This window comes from Beta vulgaris, chromosome 5 (genome assembly GCF_026745355.1).
Source record: "Beta vulgaris subsp. vulgaris cultivar EL10 chromosome 5, EL10.2, whole genome shotgun sequence".
NCBI classification, from domain to species: domain Eukaryota; kingdom Viridiplantae; phylum Streptophyta; class Magnoliopsida; order Caryophyllales; family Amaranthaceae; genus Beta; species Beta vulgaris.
Window position 1 is genome coordinate 21,651,634 of NC_079206.1, and position 17,565 is coordinate 21,669,198.

The 17,565-nt window shown below is 34.3% G+C and overlaps 1 protein-coding gene across 1 annotated transcript; it reads left to right on the forward strand.

Annotated features, from left to right (window-relative positions):
* The first annotated feature begins 6,248 nt into the window (after positions 1-6,248).
* Positions 6,249-11,413, forward strand: LOC104893088 (isoflavone reductase homolog). Its single transcript, XM_010679166.4, has 4 exons — positions 6,249-6,654; positions 7,298-7,538; positions 9,723-9,926; positions 10,993-11,413. The coding sequence occupies exons 1-4, from the start codon at positions 6,325-6,327 to the stop codon at positions 11,151-11,153; spliced, it is 936 nt and encodes a 311-aa protein (XP_010677468.2). The 5' UTR covers positions 6,249-6,324; the 3' UTR covers positions 11,154-11,413.
* Positions 11,414-17,565: the final 6,152 nt, after the last annotated feature.

Consider the following 17,565-nt stretch of genomic DNA (forward strand, 5'->3'; position numbering starts at 1 on the left):
ATTATTATTATTATTGCTAGTTTATATTTTGAGATTTATGTGTAATTAGTTGAACGGTATTTCGCAAATTAGAAAACCAAAGTTGGTTTTCTTCTCGAACCATCAGACCTCCTTGTATTTTTGTCAGTCAATTAAAGAAAACCCCTCCCTTACCCATCTCACTCTCTCGTCATTTCTCAAACCCCAAAAGAAAAACTCCTCCTTTGCTTAATCTCTCGTGGCTTCTATCTCCCTCAGCTAAAGTCTCTATCATGTGAAACCCCCAAAACCCCAACTAGGGGTGAGCACAATCGAGAACCCAGTCAAAATTTCGAGTCTTGGAGCCGGACCAAGTCATAAACGGTTCCTAAAATTTGGAACTGGAAATGTAATTGGTAGACCAAGTCCTCATTTTTTGGAATAGGTCTTGGAATCAGTTGGGACCAGTTCCAACACTGGGTACCCAGTTCTCTGAAAGTGTGATATAATTTGATTTTGACTGGAGGTGACTTTCTAGAATTGGTCTTCGAATCGGTAGGAACTGATATTAGTATTGGATATATAGTACCTGATGGCATTCAAAAGCTAAATTAGTTTATTCTTAAGCTTAATAAAAACTAAAATAAGAACCATAACGTATATGTATTAGTATCTCTTTATATAATTTCGACCGAACTTCTATTGATAAGCTAATAAGTTTTCAGACCAGATTATTCATCATACATAAAAAATTCCACTAGGTACTTAGTCCGAGACCTGGTTTCGTCAAGTATCTATGTTTACTGAGTCCCTAGTGGGTAACAAGCCCAAAATTTTACTACCCATAATTGGAACCACTTGCAACCGGGTTCTCACATTCGGATCTAGACTCGGTCCCAGCAAGACCAATTACATTTTCGGACTCACCAGCTTTAACCGGTTCTGGGTTTGGAACTGGGTACCTAGTTTTTCTGTTCACCCCTGACCCCAACCCCATTTCTAACCTGAGATTTCTCTCGCAAGCTTCGGTCACCTCTCTCCTCCCTGCAGTTGTCTCTCTCTCTCTCTTCCCTCCTCCATCTGCTTTCAAGTGAGCCTAGCTATCTACCACCGTGTTGTCAGTGTTGCTGTCAGTGGTGCCACCTCTTCATGTAGCCAGTGGCGGAGCTACTAAGTAACAAGGGGTAGCATGTGCTACCCCTGATTTTTTGTTTTCCAAAAATAGATTATTACCTTTATATTTGCAACACTTGACATATAAATAGTCTGGCACAGTTGGTTGTTTTAAACGTTGAAAGCATTTATAACAAATGTTGACAAGTCTCGTGTTCGAGAGTCCATAGCCTGCAGTTTTTAATGCTTTGATTTTATTTTTCCCCTGCCTCTAGTTTTATTCAACTACTGTTTTACTAGTTGTTTACCCACCAAAAAGATAATCAAATTCAATTACCTTGCTACTTTAAAATTACATATTTATTTTAACCATTTTGCTTACATAAGGAGTTTACTTATATTTGGGATATTAGCAGTTAATTTACAAAGTTAAATTGAATTATAGAGTAGTTTATAATTCATCTCGTGTTTTAGCGTTTTAATTTACAAATTTTATTTGAATTAAAAAGTACTCTATAATTCATCTCTTATCTATATAGTATATTTTAGTTTACACCAATTGTTAATATCCTATATCTGCTTTTAAAAAGTGAAAGTTTTTATGGCCAAAATTTTCTAACATTAAGGATCTTTTCTCTTTACCTTATTTTTGGTTATCTTATCTTATATTATTTTTTCAGAATTTTTCTTATTTATGAACTTTTCTTATTTTTTCTAAACTAGTCTGAACTTTTCGTTTTTTTCTGAACTCTTCTAGACTTCTCTTTTTTTTTTCTGAATGTATATTATTCAATTTGTGTCAATATATATTTCCTCATTTCAAAACGATAACTTGAGAAATATTAGGTATTTAATTGTGAACCAGTACTAAAATATTTCAATAAATGAATTGTTAGTGAATAAAGTTTGTTGTAATTATGGGAATGGATTTTTAGTGAATTGTTCATGTATGAAAATTCTATATATTTCGAAACATAAAGAGAAAACAAGAGAAAACTTTTAGTTAATTCAAATCTATAATAATTTAACATCCTTCGATGGTATTTTTATTATCAAAAGCAAGTTAAGAATAGCATGGGAGATGAATTATCAAATGATAGTTAGTTACTTATCTTGAAAAAGATTTGTTTTATTAGGTAAAAGTTAATGCGATCATAAAACGGTTTCAAAATTGGAGAACTCGACGTGGACAATGACAATTTTCTTTTACTATTGACTTCAAGATTATATTTGGATTTGCAACATTTTGAATTTAGTAGCGATGACTTTTTATTTGACCCAATAGTATTGTAAAATTACGCTACCCCTCATATGAAATCCTGGATCCGCTACTGCATGTAGCGGTATTGTACTTATTATGTCGTTGCTGTTTTTAACCTGCGCGACTTTGCTCGCGCGTTGCCACCATAAGTTGGCATTGTTGCCACCGTAAGCTGGCATTGTTGCCACCGTTGCCAGGCTATTGTCGTTGTGTCACTTGCTAATGTTGTTTCTTGTGCTTTCCATCTCTTCTTATTGTTGCTGCTGCGTTGTTGTCCTGTTCTATTTCTCATTTGTGGTGTTGCCATACGATTGGTGCCATCGCCTGACTAAGGTGGTGCTGCTGGTGTTATTCGTGCAGTGGTTGCTGACGCATAGTGCTGTTGTGTCTAATTGTTGAAATTTAAAGATCTAGTTTTGTGGGTTGTTAAGGTATACTTTTGCCCGTTTATATCTTGTTCCATTTCAGGTGATTAGTTAGTGATTTGTTATGATTAATAATCACTTTATTTGAAGTTAATATGCAATTATGTTTAACCGTTATAACTCCAGTTTCATAGATTTCCCTCCTTATATTTTGTGTGTGTTTTGTTGTTGTTGTGAGTGTTGTCATTGTTGTTGTGTTGTTATTGGTTTAAATACACATGTATTTCTTTTAAATACATGCAATATGCCGACGACACCCTTATATTCTGTGAAGCAAATGTTGAATTTCTCAAGAATATCAAGAAGGCTCTCATTCTCTTTCACCTTGCATCGGGCCTCCAAGTGAACTTTCACAAAAGTTCAATCATGGGAATGAACACATCACTAGAATGGATATATGAAGCGGCCGAAGCATTATTGTGTAAAATGGGCAACATTCCATTCAAATACCTTGGGCTGCCCATTGGGGACAACTTAAACCGCATCCAAGCTTGGAGCCCAACAATAGAGAAAATGGCAAGAAAGCTTGCATCTTGGAAGGGAAGAATGCTCACAATAGGCGGGAGAATAACTTTAATCAAAGCCTCCTTGTCAAATCTCCCTCTTTACTATATGTCATTGTTTCTCATACCCAAGGGCGTGATAGAAAAGATCAACAAAATCACGCGGCAATTTCTATGGTGCGGTGATAAGGACAAAAAATCTATTCCCTTAGTATCATGGGACATTGTTAAAGCTCCAAAAATCTCGGGAGCCCTTGGCGTTGGAAATTTCCTCCATAAAAATCTTGCAATGATGTTCAAATGGATTTGGCGTCTCTTCAACGACCCAAATCAATTCTAGTGTCACGCAATCAGAGCTAAGTACAGGTACCCTTCAAATCTCTCAATTGTCAATTTGTCTACTCCCCAAAAAGGAGGACCTTGGAAACATATTTGTGCAGCTATTTTCAATCACACAAACGCCAGATCAGTGATGATAAATGGCATGAGGAAAACTTTTGGAAAAAGGTCCAAAACCCTTTTTTGGCACGACCCAATGCTTACACCTAGGCCACTCAAATCAGAATATCCAAGGCTTTTCTCCATCGCCATTGACCCATGGGCCTCAGTGGAATCACAGGGACTATGGGAAGGGTACAACTGGGTATGGATTGGGTATAAACGTTCTCTTGGCGCAGAAATTTAAGGCCTCAAGATGTCGTTGAAAAAGGCGGACTTGAAAGTGAGCTCAATAAAGTTTGCCCCTTCTCTGGAAGCCCAAGACCAATACATCTGTGCCTTTGTCAAATTAGGCCAGTTCTCCTCAAAATCTTTCGCAAGTGAGCTTGATAAACTCAAGCCTCTTCACCACAATGACGCTATAAAGGGAGTATGGAAAGGATTAGTTCCCCACAAGATTGAAGTATTTGTTTGTATTCCTTTAATGGGGAAAATAAACACAAGGAGCAAATTGGCATCCCTGGGAATAATTACAGTTGAAAACAATAGATGTCCTCTATGCCAAAATATGGATGAAATAAGCGAACACTTGCTTCTCCATTGTGAAGTGTCGAAAAAGCTATGGGAATGGTGGCTTGAATTATGGCATATCAGTTGGGTGTTCCCTCTAACCTTCCTCGATGCTTTCAATCAATGGTGTTGGCCGAAAAAGTCTACCTTTTAAAAAAAGGTATGGACCGCCATATTCTTCATCATACTATGGACATTATGGAGAGAAAGTAACAATCGTATTTTCAATGAAACCTCTTTATCTATCAAAGAATTGAAAGATTTAATCCTCCTCCGGATTGGGTGGTGGATCTCAGGTTGGGATGAAGGTTTTCCATACTCTCCAAATGAAATAGTGTGAAACCCCTCATGCCTTAATTGGAAGGGCAGTAATCTTGCTGGAAGCCTTCAAATAGCACCGAAATCTCCAATTTATTGGATCCCTCCTAGTAATGATATTCTTAAGTGGAATGTGGACGCATCGGTCAACCTTTCATCATCTTACTGTGCAATTGGAGGGGTATTGAGAGACTTCAATGGGAAGTTTATGTGTATATTCTCATCTCCCATTCCCTTCATGGAGATAAATAACGCCGAGATTCACGCAATTCACAGGACAGTCTCAATATCTTTGGCAAGTGAAAAACTCTAGGTTAATCCTAGAATCAGATTCATCAAATACAGTTCTTTGGTGCAACGGGGAAATTGGAGGGCCATGGAATCTAAATTTCCAATCGAAATTCATTAGGAATGCTCGAAAAAATGGTCTCGACATCAAAATAACCCACAAACGTAGAAGTGCAAACTTTGTGGCGGATACGTTGGCAAAGCAAGGTCTCCATCGCCAGTCAGAGTTCATAGCATGACTATAAGATGCATTGGAAAAAGCAGCGTTAGCAGAATTAGTAGAATGGAGTGAAGTGGTGGAGGCCCAAATTGATGAAGAGTCCAATTGCAACTTAATCTTCCAGAAAACTGTGATCCTGGCTGTTTTGGTGCTTTTTATATTTTTGTTGTTTTGATTTCGTCATCATGCAGTTTTAATCGGTATATTCAGTATAGCACTAAAATGTAGCAGTGTAATGCATGTTGTGGTGTATGTTGGTAAAGGATTGGAGACCTCCTCTTCTCTAGGTGTGATTCTTCACAATGAAAGTTTCTTCCTACTAAGGAGGAATACCTAGTTTAAAGTAGAGGTTTTCAATCCTTGTTTGTTCAGATATTGATAAAATTCGATTGATAAAAAAAAAAGGTAAAAGTAAAACAACGAATAATTAACACTAAAGTTAAGTTGTTGAAATATTTAAAAGAAAGACATGTGTATTTAAAAATTTTAATGATTAGAATCTTTAATACAACAACGAAAATTTAAGTAGGGAGGAAAAAGAATAAAATAGTACTAATAAAAAGATCTCCAATTGTAGAATTATTTTCCATTCACGGTATCTTTCTTTATTACTTCACTTCTTTAAATTAATATATATTATTCTTTTTTTTTTTTTACGGAATACATATACTACCTCCGTTCTCTTTTAGTTGTAACGTTTGACAAATTGTACTATTCATGTTCTCTTATTTGTCCACATTTATTGATTCATATGTTAAACAAAATATAGTCATGTGGGGTCTTGTTTGATTCGTTTCGATGTAAGCTATCATAATATCAAATTTTTATAATTTTTACTTACATACAATTAGCGATAAAACGATTTGAAATTGTACATTGGCAAGTGTGAAAGTCAAAAAGTTGTAACTAAATAAAAACAGAGGTAGCATATTGTTATCCAATTAGAGTTTGGTAAAGTTTCGTTTTTTTTTGTGTGGATGCTTTTCATTTAGTGCACTTTGAAATAGCTTACACTATAATATTCTCGTGATTTGCTCGTCCTGTCCACGTCCCTAGTAGCTCCAGTCCACCAACCAATTGATTATTCAACAAACAAGCTAAAGTCCATATAAAAAGCACCTAGTACAAGACTGTTGTTATGCACCCCACTGTCTCTCAATAAGTGTCACCTAATACTAAGAGATCACATAGTACTCCTATCTCCTTGGAGTAGCTAATTGCAGTAAAGAGATGGCAAAGAGTAAGGTGCTTGTAGTAGGAGGCACAGGGTACATAGGAAAAAGGATTGTCAAGGCCTGTTTAACACAAGGCCACGAAACCTATGTCCTCCAAAGGAGAGAAATTGGCTTAGATATTGACAAGCTCCAGATGCTGATATCCTATAAGATGGAAGGAGCTCGCCTCGTCGAGGGCTCATTCTCTGATCATCAGAGCCTCGTCGAAGCAGTGAAGCTTGTAGATGTCGTGATCTCAGCCATGTCTGGCGTCCACTTTAGAAGCCATAACATTTTGTTGCAACTCAAGCTTGTGGAGGCCATTAAAGAGGCTGGAAATGTCAAGGTATGTATGATAAAAACTTACTTTGCTTAGCATAAAAGAAGATTTGTCGTTGGTCTATGCTTATTTTTTCTCATCAGATTTAACTGATTTGCTTAAATAACATCTTGACTAGTACCATTATGAAATCGAAAAATAAAAAGATGAGGTATACTATTATTTTCTGGTAATTTTATGAATTTTTTTCGCTTATGCTCTTTGAAACTGTTATTGAATATTTAGGTAAAAGAAAATTTTGTATTTTTTGCTTTACAAAACTTTGTATTTTTGGTTTTACAATTGTTGGAAATTTTTTTTGTTATTTATTAATGACAATCTTCAATTTTTTTATGTTAGTTTTTTTTTTAAAAATTTTCTTTATTATACATAATTGTAAATTGGAAAATGAATGAGAGATTTTAAATAATTTTTTTTTTTATGTTTTAAATTAGGAGTATATAAGTCTTTTCATAGAGGGACAACATAATTCTTCACTTGACTTATATAATAAAGATAGGATGTGAACATTCCACTTATACAAAGTTTTATTATGCATGCCTCTAATTAATTATCTAACAAGAAACATCTTAAAGAATAAAAGGAGTATTTTAAAAAAGAAACACAAATGGTGCATTGATGTACACGTTAACAACTAAATACTGTATAGCGTTTCTTTCCGTCGGAGTTTGGTATGGACCCAGCGAAAATGGAAGATGCACTTGAGCCAGGAAACATTACTTTCAAAGAAAAGATGATTGTGAGAAAAGCAATCCAAGAAGCGCATATCCCACACACTTATGTTATTGCTAATTGTTTCGCTGGTTACTTTGTTGGTAATCTTTCTCAAATGACGACTCTTCTCCCTCCTAAGGATAATGTTGTACTCTATGGAGATGGCAATGTCAAAGGTACGTATGTGTAAATTAAGAATACCTTATTACCCCTTTCGTTTTATAATATAAATTAGTTATTAGGCCTGGGCTACGCCGTGGACTACGCTCCGGATAAGAAAGAATTTCATTTATTAATATAATATTTATGATAATAACGCCCCGGATAAGAATTAATTTTATTTATTAATATAATATTTATGATAATAACACTAAATACAATTTAGTCCCATGGTTAAGACTTTACTCTAGATACTTGAGGTTGCGGGATCAAACTCTTTACCATGCAATTTCTAAATTTTTTTATTGAACATGGATCTTTTTTATACGGTGTTCAAGACACCTTCAATATCATTAATTCCTTATTAATAAAAAAACATATTAAGGTGAATATAACAAGATTTCACATCAGTATATTTTTCTTGTATATATTAATGAGAAAACATGGTCAAAGATTTTAAAACTTAACCCAAATATAATGAAATAAGCACGATATGAGAGGATCGAGTGAGTATTGATTAGAATCTTTAATTGCAAACTTTGAGTAATTTACTATCCAATTTTGTCTAACTTTAACTATTAATTTAGGTACTTACTTTTTTCGCCAAATGTGTAATAAACCTTATTCTTTTTTGGGTTTCAAATAATGTACAGCTTGATTATAACTCTATATGAGAGTGTTTGGTTCATAAGATTTTGGTATGAGGTATGGATTTAGAATGAGCAAAACCCATATTTAGTGTTTGTTTAATAATTTGATATATGAGAGTGTTTGGTTCATAAGATTTTTTTAATACATATTATGTTGAAAATATTAATTAGAAGTGCATGTTTTCTTTAACTATGTTAGTTATGTTACATTCAACTTATTTTGCTTATCTGATCAATTGATCTGAACTTATTTTTGCTGAAAATAACTTTTAATAAGTTGAACAAAACAGGGCCTTAATTGAAAAAAATTACAAACTTAAACTATTATTATGAGTTGTAGTCGCTGTATGTAAAACTAGCTAATTAATATTACAAAATATAAGAATGAAAAAATTGTCATTGCACGCATCGCGTGCTTAGAAAGCTACTTGTTATATATTAGACGTGACCTCCATAGACATGAATGTGAATTTTGGCTTGGTGCTGAATGACGTGGTGAAAGATTAGGTGGTTAGCAATTCGAGTCCTCTTGACAACAACCATCAAATATTTTTCTCTTAGATTTATCAGAGAACAATGTAGAGCTACTCTCTTTATTTTGGACCCGTTCGACACCATTATCAGTTGTCAATTTTTGGTTTGATAAATGTAAAAATTATATGATATAAAGAGTATAATAAAGTCAAAGCTAGTTATATTCATATTAAAATTGAAAACTATAAACAACTTTTTATGATTTTCTTATATTTGGTTTTCAAAACAAAAGACAACGGGGAACATTCTAACAAGCCCTTCATTTTCCGTTTTCTTTATTTCTTTATTTAATTTTTTTAATGAAATTCACTCTCTCTTTTGGTACTCTAAAATTTTGTTTTTCACATCTTCTTCTTCCTTTTCAGCTCCTTGTTTTCTTCTTCTCTGTAAACATTAAGTTTGATCAAATTTTAAGGTAATTCAAATACACTTCTTGATCAAATTATAAGTTTGATCAACAAATTTTAATGCTTCCTTCGTTTGTTTTCAAATATGACACTTTGATATTTTATATTATTCATAATTTTCACTTTGACCATTGTTTGTAATCTCTATGTGAAAAAAATTATAATCCTGTGAAATCTTGTTAGATTCTTCTTAATGTATAGTTTTTTTATAATTTTTACCGATACAAAACTAGAGATATATATCCTTAAAGTTTTGCATTAGCATGTGTAAAAGTGAAAGTGTTACATTTAAAAAGAAACGGTGGAAGTATTTTTTTTCTTTCAAGAAAAAGCTTTTAAAACCATATCTATTTATTTTCTTGGTTGGAAGGAGCAATATATAAAATTAGCTAACTACAAACTTTTCAATACAAGCAAATATAAGTTTGATTTATTTTCTTTCATATATAGTACTGTTTTGTATTAAACAAAAGAAATAACGAGAAAAGAAAAAAGAATGCACATACTGCTATGATGTATGAATATTGTGTTTTATGCTGTCTACTTCTAGCTGTATATATTATATAGTTGTAATTACCATGAGTACGTTCTAAACTTATATGTTCCACAGCATGCTTCATGGCGGAGGATGATGTAGGTACTTATGCTGTCAAAGCCATAGACGACCCTCGTACTCTAAACAAAACTATTTACATCAGACCTCCAGAGAATATATTGTCTCAGAGAGAATTGGTTAAGATGTGGGAGAATCTCTCAGGAAAGGAACTTAACAAACACAGTATTTCCGCAGAGGATTTTCTAGCCCCTATGAAAGGTAGGAACTTCTTGTTACAACATAATATCAAAAATACCGCACAGTGAATCAGTGATGCATGTGTACGTGACATACGTCACAACCATATTACTTATATGTGTACCCATATGTCATACATATGTCATGTATGTGTAATGTGACATGCGGTTTTGGTATATCAGTGAATCGGTATCAAATTGTCTATAGGTAAACGATGGCAATCCAGTCCGGATCCGACTCTAGTTTGTTTCGATTCGAAGGAAAACAAATCCGAGTCGACTCCGACAAAAAAGTAATCCGACTTCCAGTCGGAGGAGGGTCAGAGTCGGATCTCATAAAATAATCCGACATCCGAATTCGAATCCGACTTTGAGTAAATCAATCCATTTTTTTTACTTATGTTAATTTATAATTTATGTATACTCTGACTTTAACTTTCAACTAATTGTATTATATAGGATTTTCCCATTGAAGAATTGATTGTTGAAAATAATAGTAATATTTAGATTATTTGTACTATATAAGATTTCCATATGATTATTAGAATAAATTATAATGATTAGATTATTGTATTATAGAAGACTATTCTATCATAAAAAAATGGGTAGAAGAATAAGTCTGATCGGATTCGGAGTAGGATGTTCGAATTTTAAGTTGGATGTTCGGATTTTAAGTCGGGTCGTACTCGGAGTCAGATGTTCGGATTTAAGTCGGGTCGGATTCGGATTTTCGGAGTTGGATGCCGGAGTCGGACTCGGATTTAAAATCCGACTTCTTGTAGGGTCAGAGTCGGATTATGCATAATCCGGTCCAAGTCCGACCCGTTGTCATTCATAATTCTTTAACATATTTATAGCTAAGATGAACAAGTTACTTACTTAAGTTGATTATTAGTGATGGAAGACTATATATGCCAAAGTAGTCTATTGGATCTTGACATGAAACATATTTTATTAAACCCACAGGAAAAAAGAAAAAGAGAAGGATCTTCTGTAAGATTATAAATTCATGTTGTAATTCTGTTTATGTTTTTCTTTGAAAAAGAATCATTTTTGTAGTATTTTACATTGATTCATGATTTTGCCAGATGGAGAAATTGCGCACCAAGTGGGAATAGGACATTTTTACCACATATTCTATGAAGGTTGTCTTACTAATTTTGAGGTACAAGAAGATGAAGAGGCTTCAAGACTCTATCCGGAGGTTGAATATACTCGTATGAATGATTACTTGAAACGCTACTTATGACTTGTGAGTTATTAACAGAAAGCATGAAGCTAAACGAAGCTAAGAGGGAAATTTGTTTACTCAGTTGTTATTATTGCTTCGTTTTGTATTTCTTGGATTATGTCTTGCACATGTTATGATCAGTTGATCACTATATAGATTTAGAAAATAGAATAAAGAAAAGCTATTGATTGCTCTTCGTTTGGATTTCAAAAACTCCTGGATACTTGATATACGTCCTACGTTCAGAATATAATGCCACACTTTCTTTTGTGGTTGGTGTCCAAATAGCCGATGAACACCTTTGACCAATATCATTGATATATTTAATTAGATTTTTGAAACCCGTGCGATGAAGTTACCTTTTATGGAGCTTTATTGTGATAATAAATAAGATAAATAAAATATTTATTTTTATAATTTTTATTTCTTTAAAGGAAGAAAAAACTAAGGAGGATTTCAAGAACTGGCTACCCTAAAGCATATTTACGGATGATCAAAGAAAATGAAGTATCCGGAGAGTCAAACCCATAAGTAAGATAAGGAATAGCATGCCCCGATGAGCCATTCAATCCGCCACTTTATTCGCTTCTCTAAAACCATGGTTGATTCGGATCTTAGAAAAAAACTTTTAAGTCTTCACCTGCATAAAAATAAGCAAGTTAATAGACCAAGGGATTTTCCATACCCTTTTAATTGGCTGAATAACAGTGAATATATCCCCTTCAATAATCAAATTTTAAATTTCTACAGAAATAGCAGTTGTGATACCTTCTCTTCAACCCTAAACTTCTACCACAAGAATGGAAAAACTTAAATTCAGAAAATTGGCTCCACTTAATCTACCTTCCCCATCAATATTAACCTTCAAAAAAGGAGCAATAGGAGGTGACCAAACAATATTCTTTGGTACTTAAACCTTAGCCAAAGAAAAAGCATTCCTACACATTGGGCTTGAATCTAAACCTCCCCCCACCATAACAAGCTTATCCACAAAAGCTCTTATCATAATCCCGAACCTGGTTGGAGAAAAGGACTCTTGACCAAATGTAATGCTATTAAGAGGACACCAAATAAATCACTATAGCAAAACGAGCTATCTGATCAAAGAAATTAACAAATTTAAGATCAAAAAAATACTCAATAAAAGACATGCCAACCTGAATTGGAGGGGGATAGACCACCTACACTGAATATAAAGCTCCTCAAACACATCAATACATAAAGGACATTACAAAAAAAGATGGAGATAATCTTGAGAAAGAAAATTACAAAAAACACACACTAACGGAAGAAAAAAAGATGACTTACTTTTAATCATTTTTAGTGGGTTGACCATTATTACAAATTTTCCACAAAAAAAAATTAATATTTGGAGGAACTTTGAGTTTCCAAATAGAGTTATAAGTCTCTCGAGCAAGAGGATCTAATACATACCTGAAAGGTGTGTCGCGTACCTAACAATAATAACCTAACTATTCCTCCTAACTAATGGTCGAATCCCAAGAAACTAACTGATTCAAAGTAGCTAAATTGACTCTAATTAATACTAAGCAAGTAATCAATAGAAGTGGTGATGAACCAATTTAAATAACTACAGCAAATGAAAAAATCAAGAGTGAATCAAAGACTAAAGACATCTAGGTTTAAGTATCTCCACTAACACGAATTAATGCCACAAACAATCCCTTTTCCCTTAATTAACTAATAGATAACTCATAGGATGGATGCGCCTTAATAGTACTAAAGATTTCTTTCGATCAATCAATAGCTTCCCTAACAATGCAATCATGCCTATTTTCATGGAGTCATGCAAATTAAGGACTTTAGACATAGCATCCTAACATCCTAATAAATTCCATCAACTACTTTCGTGATGATTTCCTTTATTTTAAATTAGGGTTCTAGATTCGATTAAGATTCAACTTTTGTTGCAAAAATAATCACATTCAAAATATACTATTTCTAGTCATAAATTGATAATTAAAACCAACCCTAAAATAAATGAATCATAAATTAATCAAGGTTTGGGAATCGGGAATTAAACATGTATCAATTCATGTTAGGGTTCAACCTAACCCTGCTAGAATAACAAACTACTCACACATGATAATTGAACAAACAAAACAAAGATTAAAAAAAAACATGATTAACAATAATAATAATAGAATAGAGAAGAGAAAATAATACTTGAATTAATTGATGAAATTGCAAACTTGAATGTTGAAAACAAAGTTTTGAGGAAAATAATGAAGGATAGCCTTGATGAAAACATGGAGAGGCGTCCAAGAGGAAAACCAAAACTCACGTTCTTTCTCTCTCTCAAAATCCCCTCTTCAATTTCTATCCAAAACCTATTTATATCTATCCAAATACAAGGAGTTTGACTAGGATTTGGACTCCTAAAACACTCTAAAACTAAGATTACGTAATATTGAAATTGGAGACCGCCATGGCCTTGCGGTAAGCTTGAAAGGACCGCCAAAGGGTGGTGGTTTATGCTGTTTTTTTGTTCTCTTGCTATCAAAAGTCTATTTTGTAGCTTCTTGGGCACGGTAATTAATGGTTACCAAAGCCATATCGCAATATATCTTCAAAATCATCGCAGGATAAAGCTATCAATCCATCTGAATGCTCCGCAATCATCCAACCTTTCGTGCAAATCCCAATCAACTCCAATAAACGCTATAATCCTACAAAAACAAAACAAATAACCCGAGAAGAGCAATAGCAAAAAGTAAAGAATAATAGCTCTAAGAGATAAAATATATGGGAAAAATATGATGGAAACACACAAATATATCACATAAAAATGAGTATATAAACACGTTATCAAATTCCCCCACACTTAACCTTTGCTCGTCCTCGAGAAAAGAAACTAAGAAAAAAAAAACTATTCTAAGGAAGCAGTAAAACCTATACTCACTGTCGTAGAAATCACGATTGCACTTAGCACGTGCAACAAGCCCTTTTAACCCCTAGGCTACCCTAGTGGACTAGTAAGGTCTCGTGAAGGTTTTCATCAGGCATACCTACAAACCCAAATGATGAATTCCCAAACCGAATAGCAAAACAAGATACATGAGAAACAAAATTCATTTTCTTTCGAAATCACTTATGCGTTACAAACCAACAAGCACAAATCAATTTTCATGCAAACAAGACTTAGCACCCTCAGTGATCAACCAGTCTTACCACACATCTCCCCCAAACTTGACTTAGTTGTACAATAACAACTTCTCACTCTAGTTGTGTAAAACAAAACAAAGAAGCCACTCATGTGTTTAAGAGGTTAGAATAAGAATCACTCATCCTAAATGCAATAAAGCACATCAACTTCACTTAACCGTCTTCTTTAGATTTGCAAATTGACTTTCTCCACTTATACTGTTAGGATGCAACACAGAAGTCATGAGTTCTATAAAAAGGGTAGGCTTGGTTAAAGGGGGTTGGATAACGTTATTTGGGAGTGTGGTGCTCAAAAATAAAAGAAAATTTAATCCCACTACAGATTCCGAATGTCGGGTTCAATCCAACCTTATATCCACCAAAATCCATATAAGCTTGCCCTTTTTCTTCTCTCACAAATAATTTCTTTCAAACAGAAACCAAGGGACTTGTATGAACATTGAAACTTATATTGAGGAGATAATGCACATACTTGGGGATTACATATATATAGATATATTCTCTTCATTCTTCCCATTTTGTTTCTTTTTCTCAAATTCATCTCCTTTCTTTTTTCTTCAAATTCCTTTTGTTTTCAAGAATCGATGTCTCTTCTTTTTTTTTTTTTCAAGTTTCGAATTGCTCATAGGGCATACAAATTAATCCACCTTCAAGACAAAACCTAAAAAAAGGCTCTAAGGCATATGATGTAGGGCTATCAAAAAAAGGCAATCATGAGGCTCAAATTGGTTCATCCTAGGGGTAAATGTAAAAAGGAAAAAATTTATTATGGCCATAAGATGTTGAAGCTCTAGTCATCTAGATAGAACATCAATCATTCTTCCATATTGCATTGCAAAGTCTCAAATAGTCACAGAGCAAATCCAAGATTCAAGTTACATGAAGGATAACTACCACACGTGAAAAGAAAGCGACTGAAATAATGTGCAACAGTCGAATATGGCTTAAATTCCTTACCAAGGTACTCAGGCTATTATTGTCGGTCGAGTCAATATCAAAGGAGACCATTATAGCCACAAACCAAATCACGGAGGATTTATGCTATCTTTCATGCAATAGATCATCAATTCAGTGCAAGTTGATTCATAAAAAAACATTCAAAACAATAGTGTTTCAAAATTCTCACTTGAATTGCCATTCAACTTGGAAATATCAAACTAACCTAAAAAAGAAACTACCAAAAAGAGAAAAAAAAAAAAGAACAAACGACTATATACAATGAATCCCTCCCCCACACTTAAATGGTGCAATGTCCACAGAGCAATAGTAAGGCACAAAAAGAAAGGGGAGAGGTACTCACAAGATGTCATTGAGGAGGGAGAGATGGAGGATGGGGGACGCCCAGATTGCATCCAAGTGCTTAATCATGTCCTTCTGCTCGTTGACTCTTAGGAGTAGGACCCTTTTTCAGAGAAATAGATTTGACCTTAAAAGTGGAGCTTGTAGGCACGTTCTTTTGTCGAGCATTTCAAGTGCGCGTCATTAAAATATAAATAAGGCACGACCAAGTCTCACACAATAAATAAAACAGTCCACCACACAATTTTGTCAATCAACACCAAAATATTCGAACAAGTCCGTCACACAATACGTCCTTAGCTAAATAGTCCAGCCATCAAATAAATCTCAAATTCGTTAGTGTCAAATATCCGGTGAATAATTCGAATTGAGGGCAACGAATTCAAGCACGAGAACCCCAAACAATCAAATTCGCAGCAAATATTCATGAAGATAGTCAATTGTCGAGTCAAGGTTGATGAAATCTGCAACAATTCATCAAATTTCAAAAAGCCAATGCAAGAGGAGTGAAAAGCAGCGAATTTAGTCAAGAATTACCGCAATTTCAGCCATTAAAATCCGAACCCATGAGCCAAATTTCGACAAGAACAGGGGAAACAACCAGCATCAATCTCAATGGAGGTCAACGACAGAAGAAAAAAAACACGAAGGAGGGAGAGATCAATGGGTTCAGCCTTTGAAGTACCAGATTCGAGTAGCAGTTCCTCTCGCTTCATTGTTCTTGTAATGTTGTTTTGTTGTGGGTGTTGTCAGTTGTGGTTGTGTCGCTGCGGTAGAGTCGAATTGCAGGGGGTAGAGGATTTTTTTTTTTGTTTTTGTTTCAGTTTATTTTGCTGCGATGGATTTCGTGTGTCACAGCAAAGAATGCGAGGTGTTGTCAATGGGTAGAACGGAACTGCGATCAGTGGCGGAGCCAGGATTTCAAAATCGCGGGGTCACAAAAAAAACTTAACAACAAACTGAGATAATCGAAGATCGGGTTGTTTTTTCATTGCCTTTGATTTTTTTTTATCTAGGTGTATCACTCATCATTTTCTATATTCATTATTTAATACAAATTAAAACATATGAACTAAATATTAAACCATATGAAAATCATTCAATAAATTACCATTATGAAGAAACTAAATCATCATAGAAAATTATAAATCAATTGACACTATCTAATTTATTTATACAAATTCACATTTCACAAAATTCACACATTAAAAAAAAAAACATAACAACAAACTTCATAAATTCGAAAATTCACACATGTATGTAGATATTATTATAATTAATATCAACCAAATATGATTTTAAATATGTAATTTAGGAATTAGAAAATAATAATGTAAAAGAATTAAAATTTAAACTCTTTCAAATTTCAATACTTGATGGCTCATGGCTGCCGCGGAGGTCGGAGGAGCGGTGCTGGCGTGCAGCACGGTGGTCCGTGGTCGGCTGGTCGCGTGGTCGGCGTGCGTCCCGATGGCCGAGTCCGACGGACTCCAACGTCTGAACGTGATTACGTGAAGCTGTGAAGGATACTAGGCAATTAAAAGAAGTTTGTAGCATGATACTAATGTGTATTGGGAAAGGAAGGAGGGAGAAAGTGATAAGTTTTTAAAAAATAAATTATTTTTAATTTTTGATTTAAAAAAAATTAATGGGAATGGGGACCCACTGTCATTAATAAGATTAAATTGAGTCTGCAATTGGGCCAAGATAAAGGGGAATTAGCGCTGAACTCTCCTCTTTTCTAGGCTCTAGCACTGATTTAATTTTTTTTTTTTCGAAAAATCTTAATTTTTTTTTAAATTCACGGGGTCACGTGACCCCACGTGACCTATACTAGCTCCGCCACTGACTGCGATGGGTTGGCAGTTCGTATTTTTGTGTTCTTTTTTTTTTGATGGGCTGGTGTGTCACAGCAAGGATTGCGAGGGGTTTGCGGTAGTGTGTG

What these genes read in the sequence shown, in the direction of transcription:
- LOC104893088 (XM_010679166.4), top strand. Translation starts at nt 6,325, where the DNA reads ATGGCAAAGAGTAAGGTGCTTGTAGTAGGAGGCACAGGGTACATAGGA. An exon ending in AAGAGGCTGGAAATGTCAAG is followed by an intron (nt 6,655 to 7,297) that starts GTATGTATGATA and finishes AATACTGTATAG; the next exon opens with CGTTTCTTTCCGTCGGAGTT. An exon ending in TTTTCTAGCCCCTATGAAAG is followed by an intron (nt 9,927 to 10,992) that starts GTAGGAACTTCT and finishes TGATTTTGCCAG; the next exon opens with ATGGAGAAATTGCGCACCAA.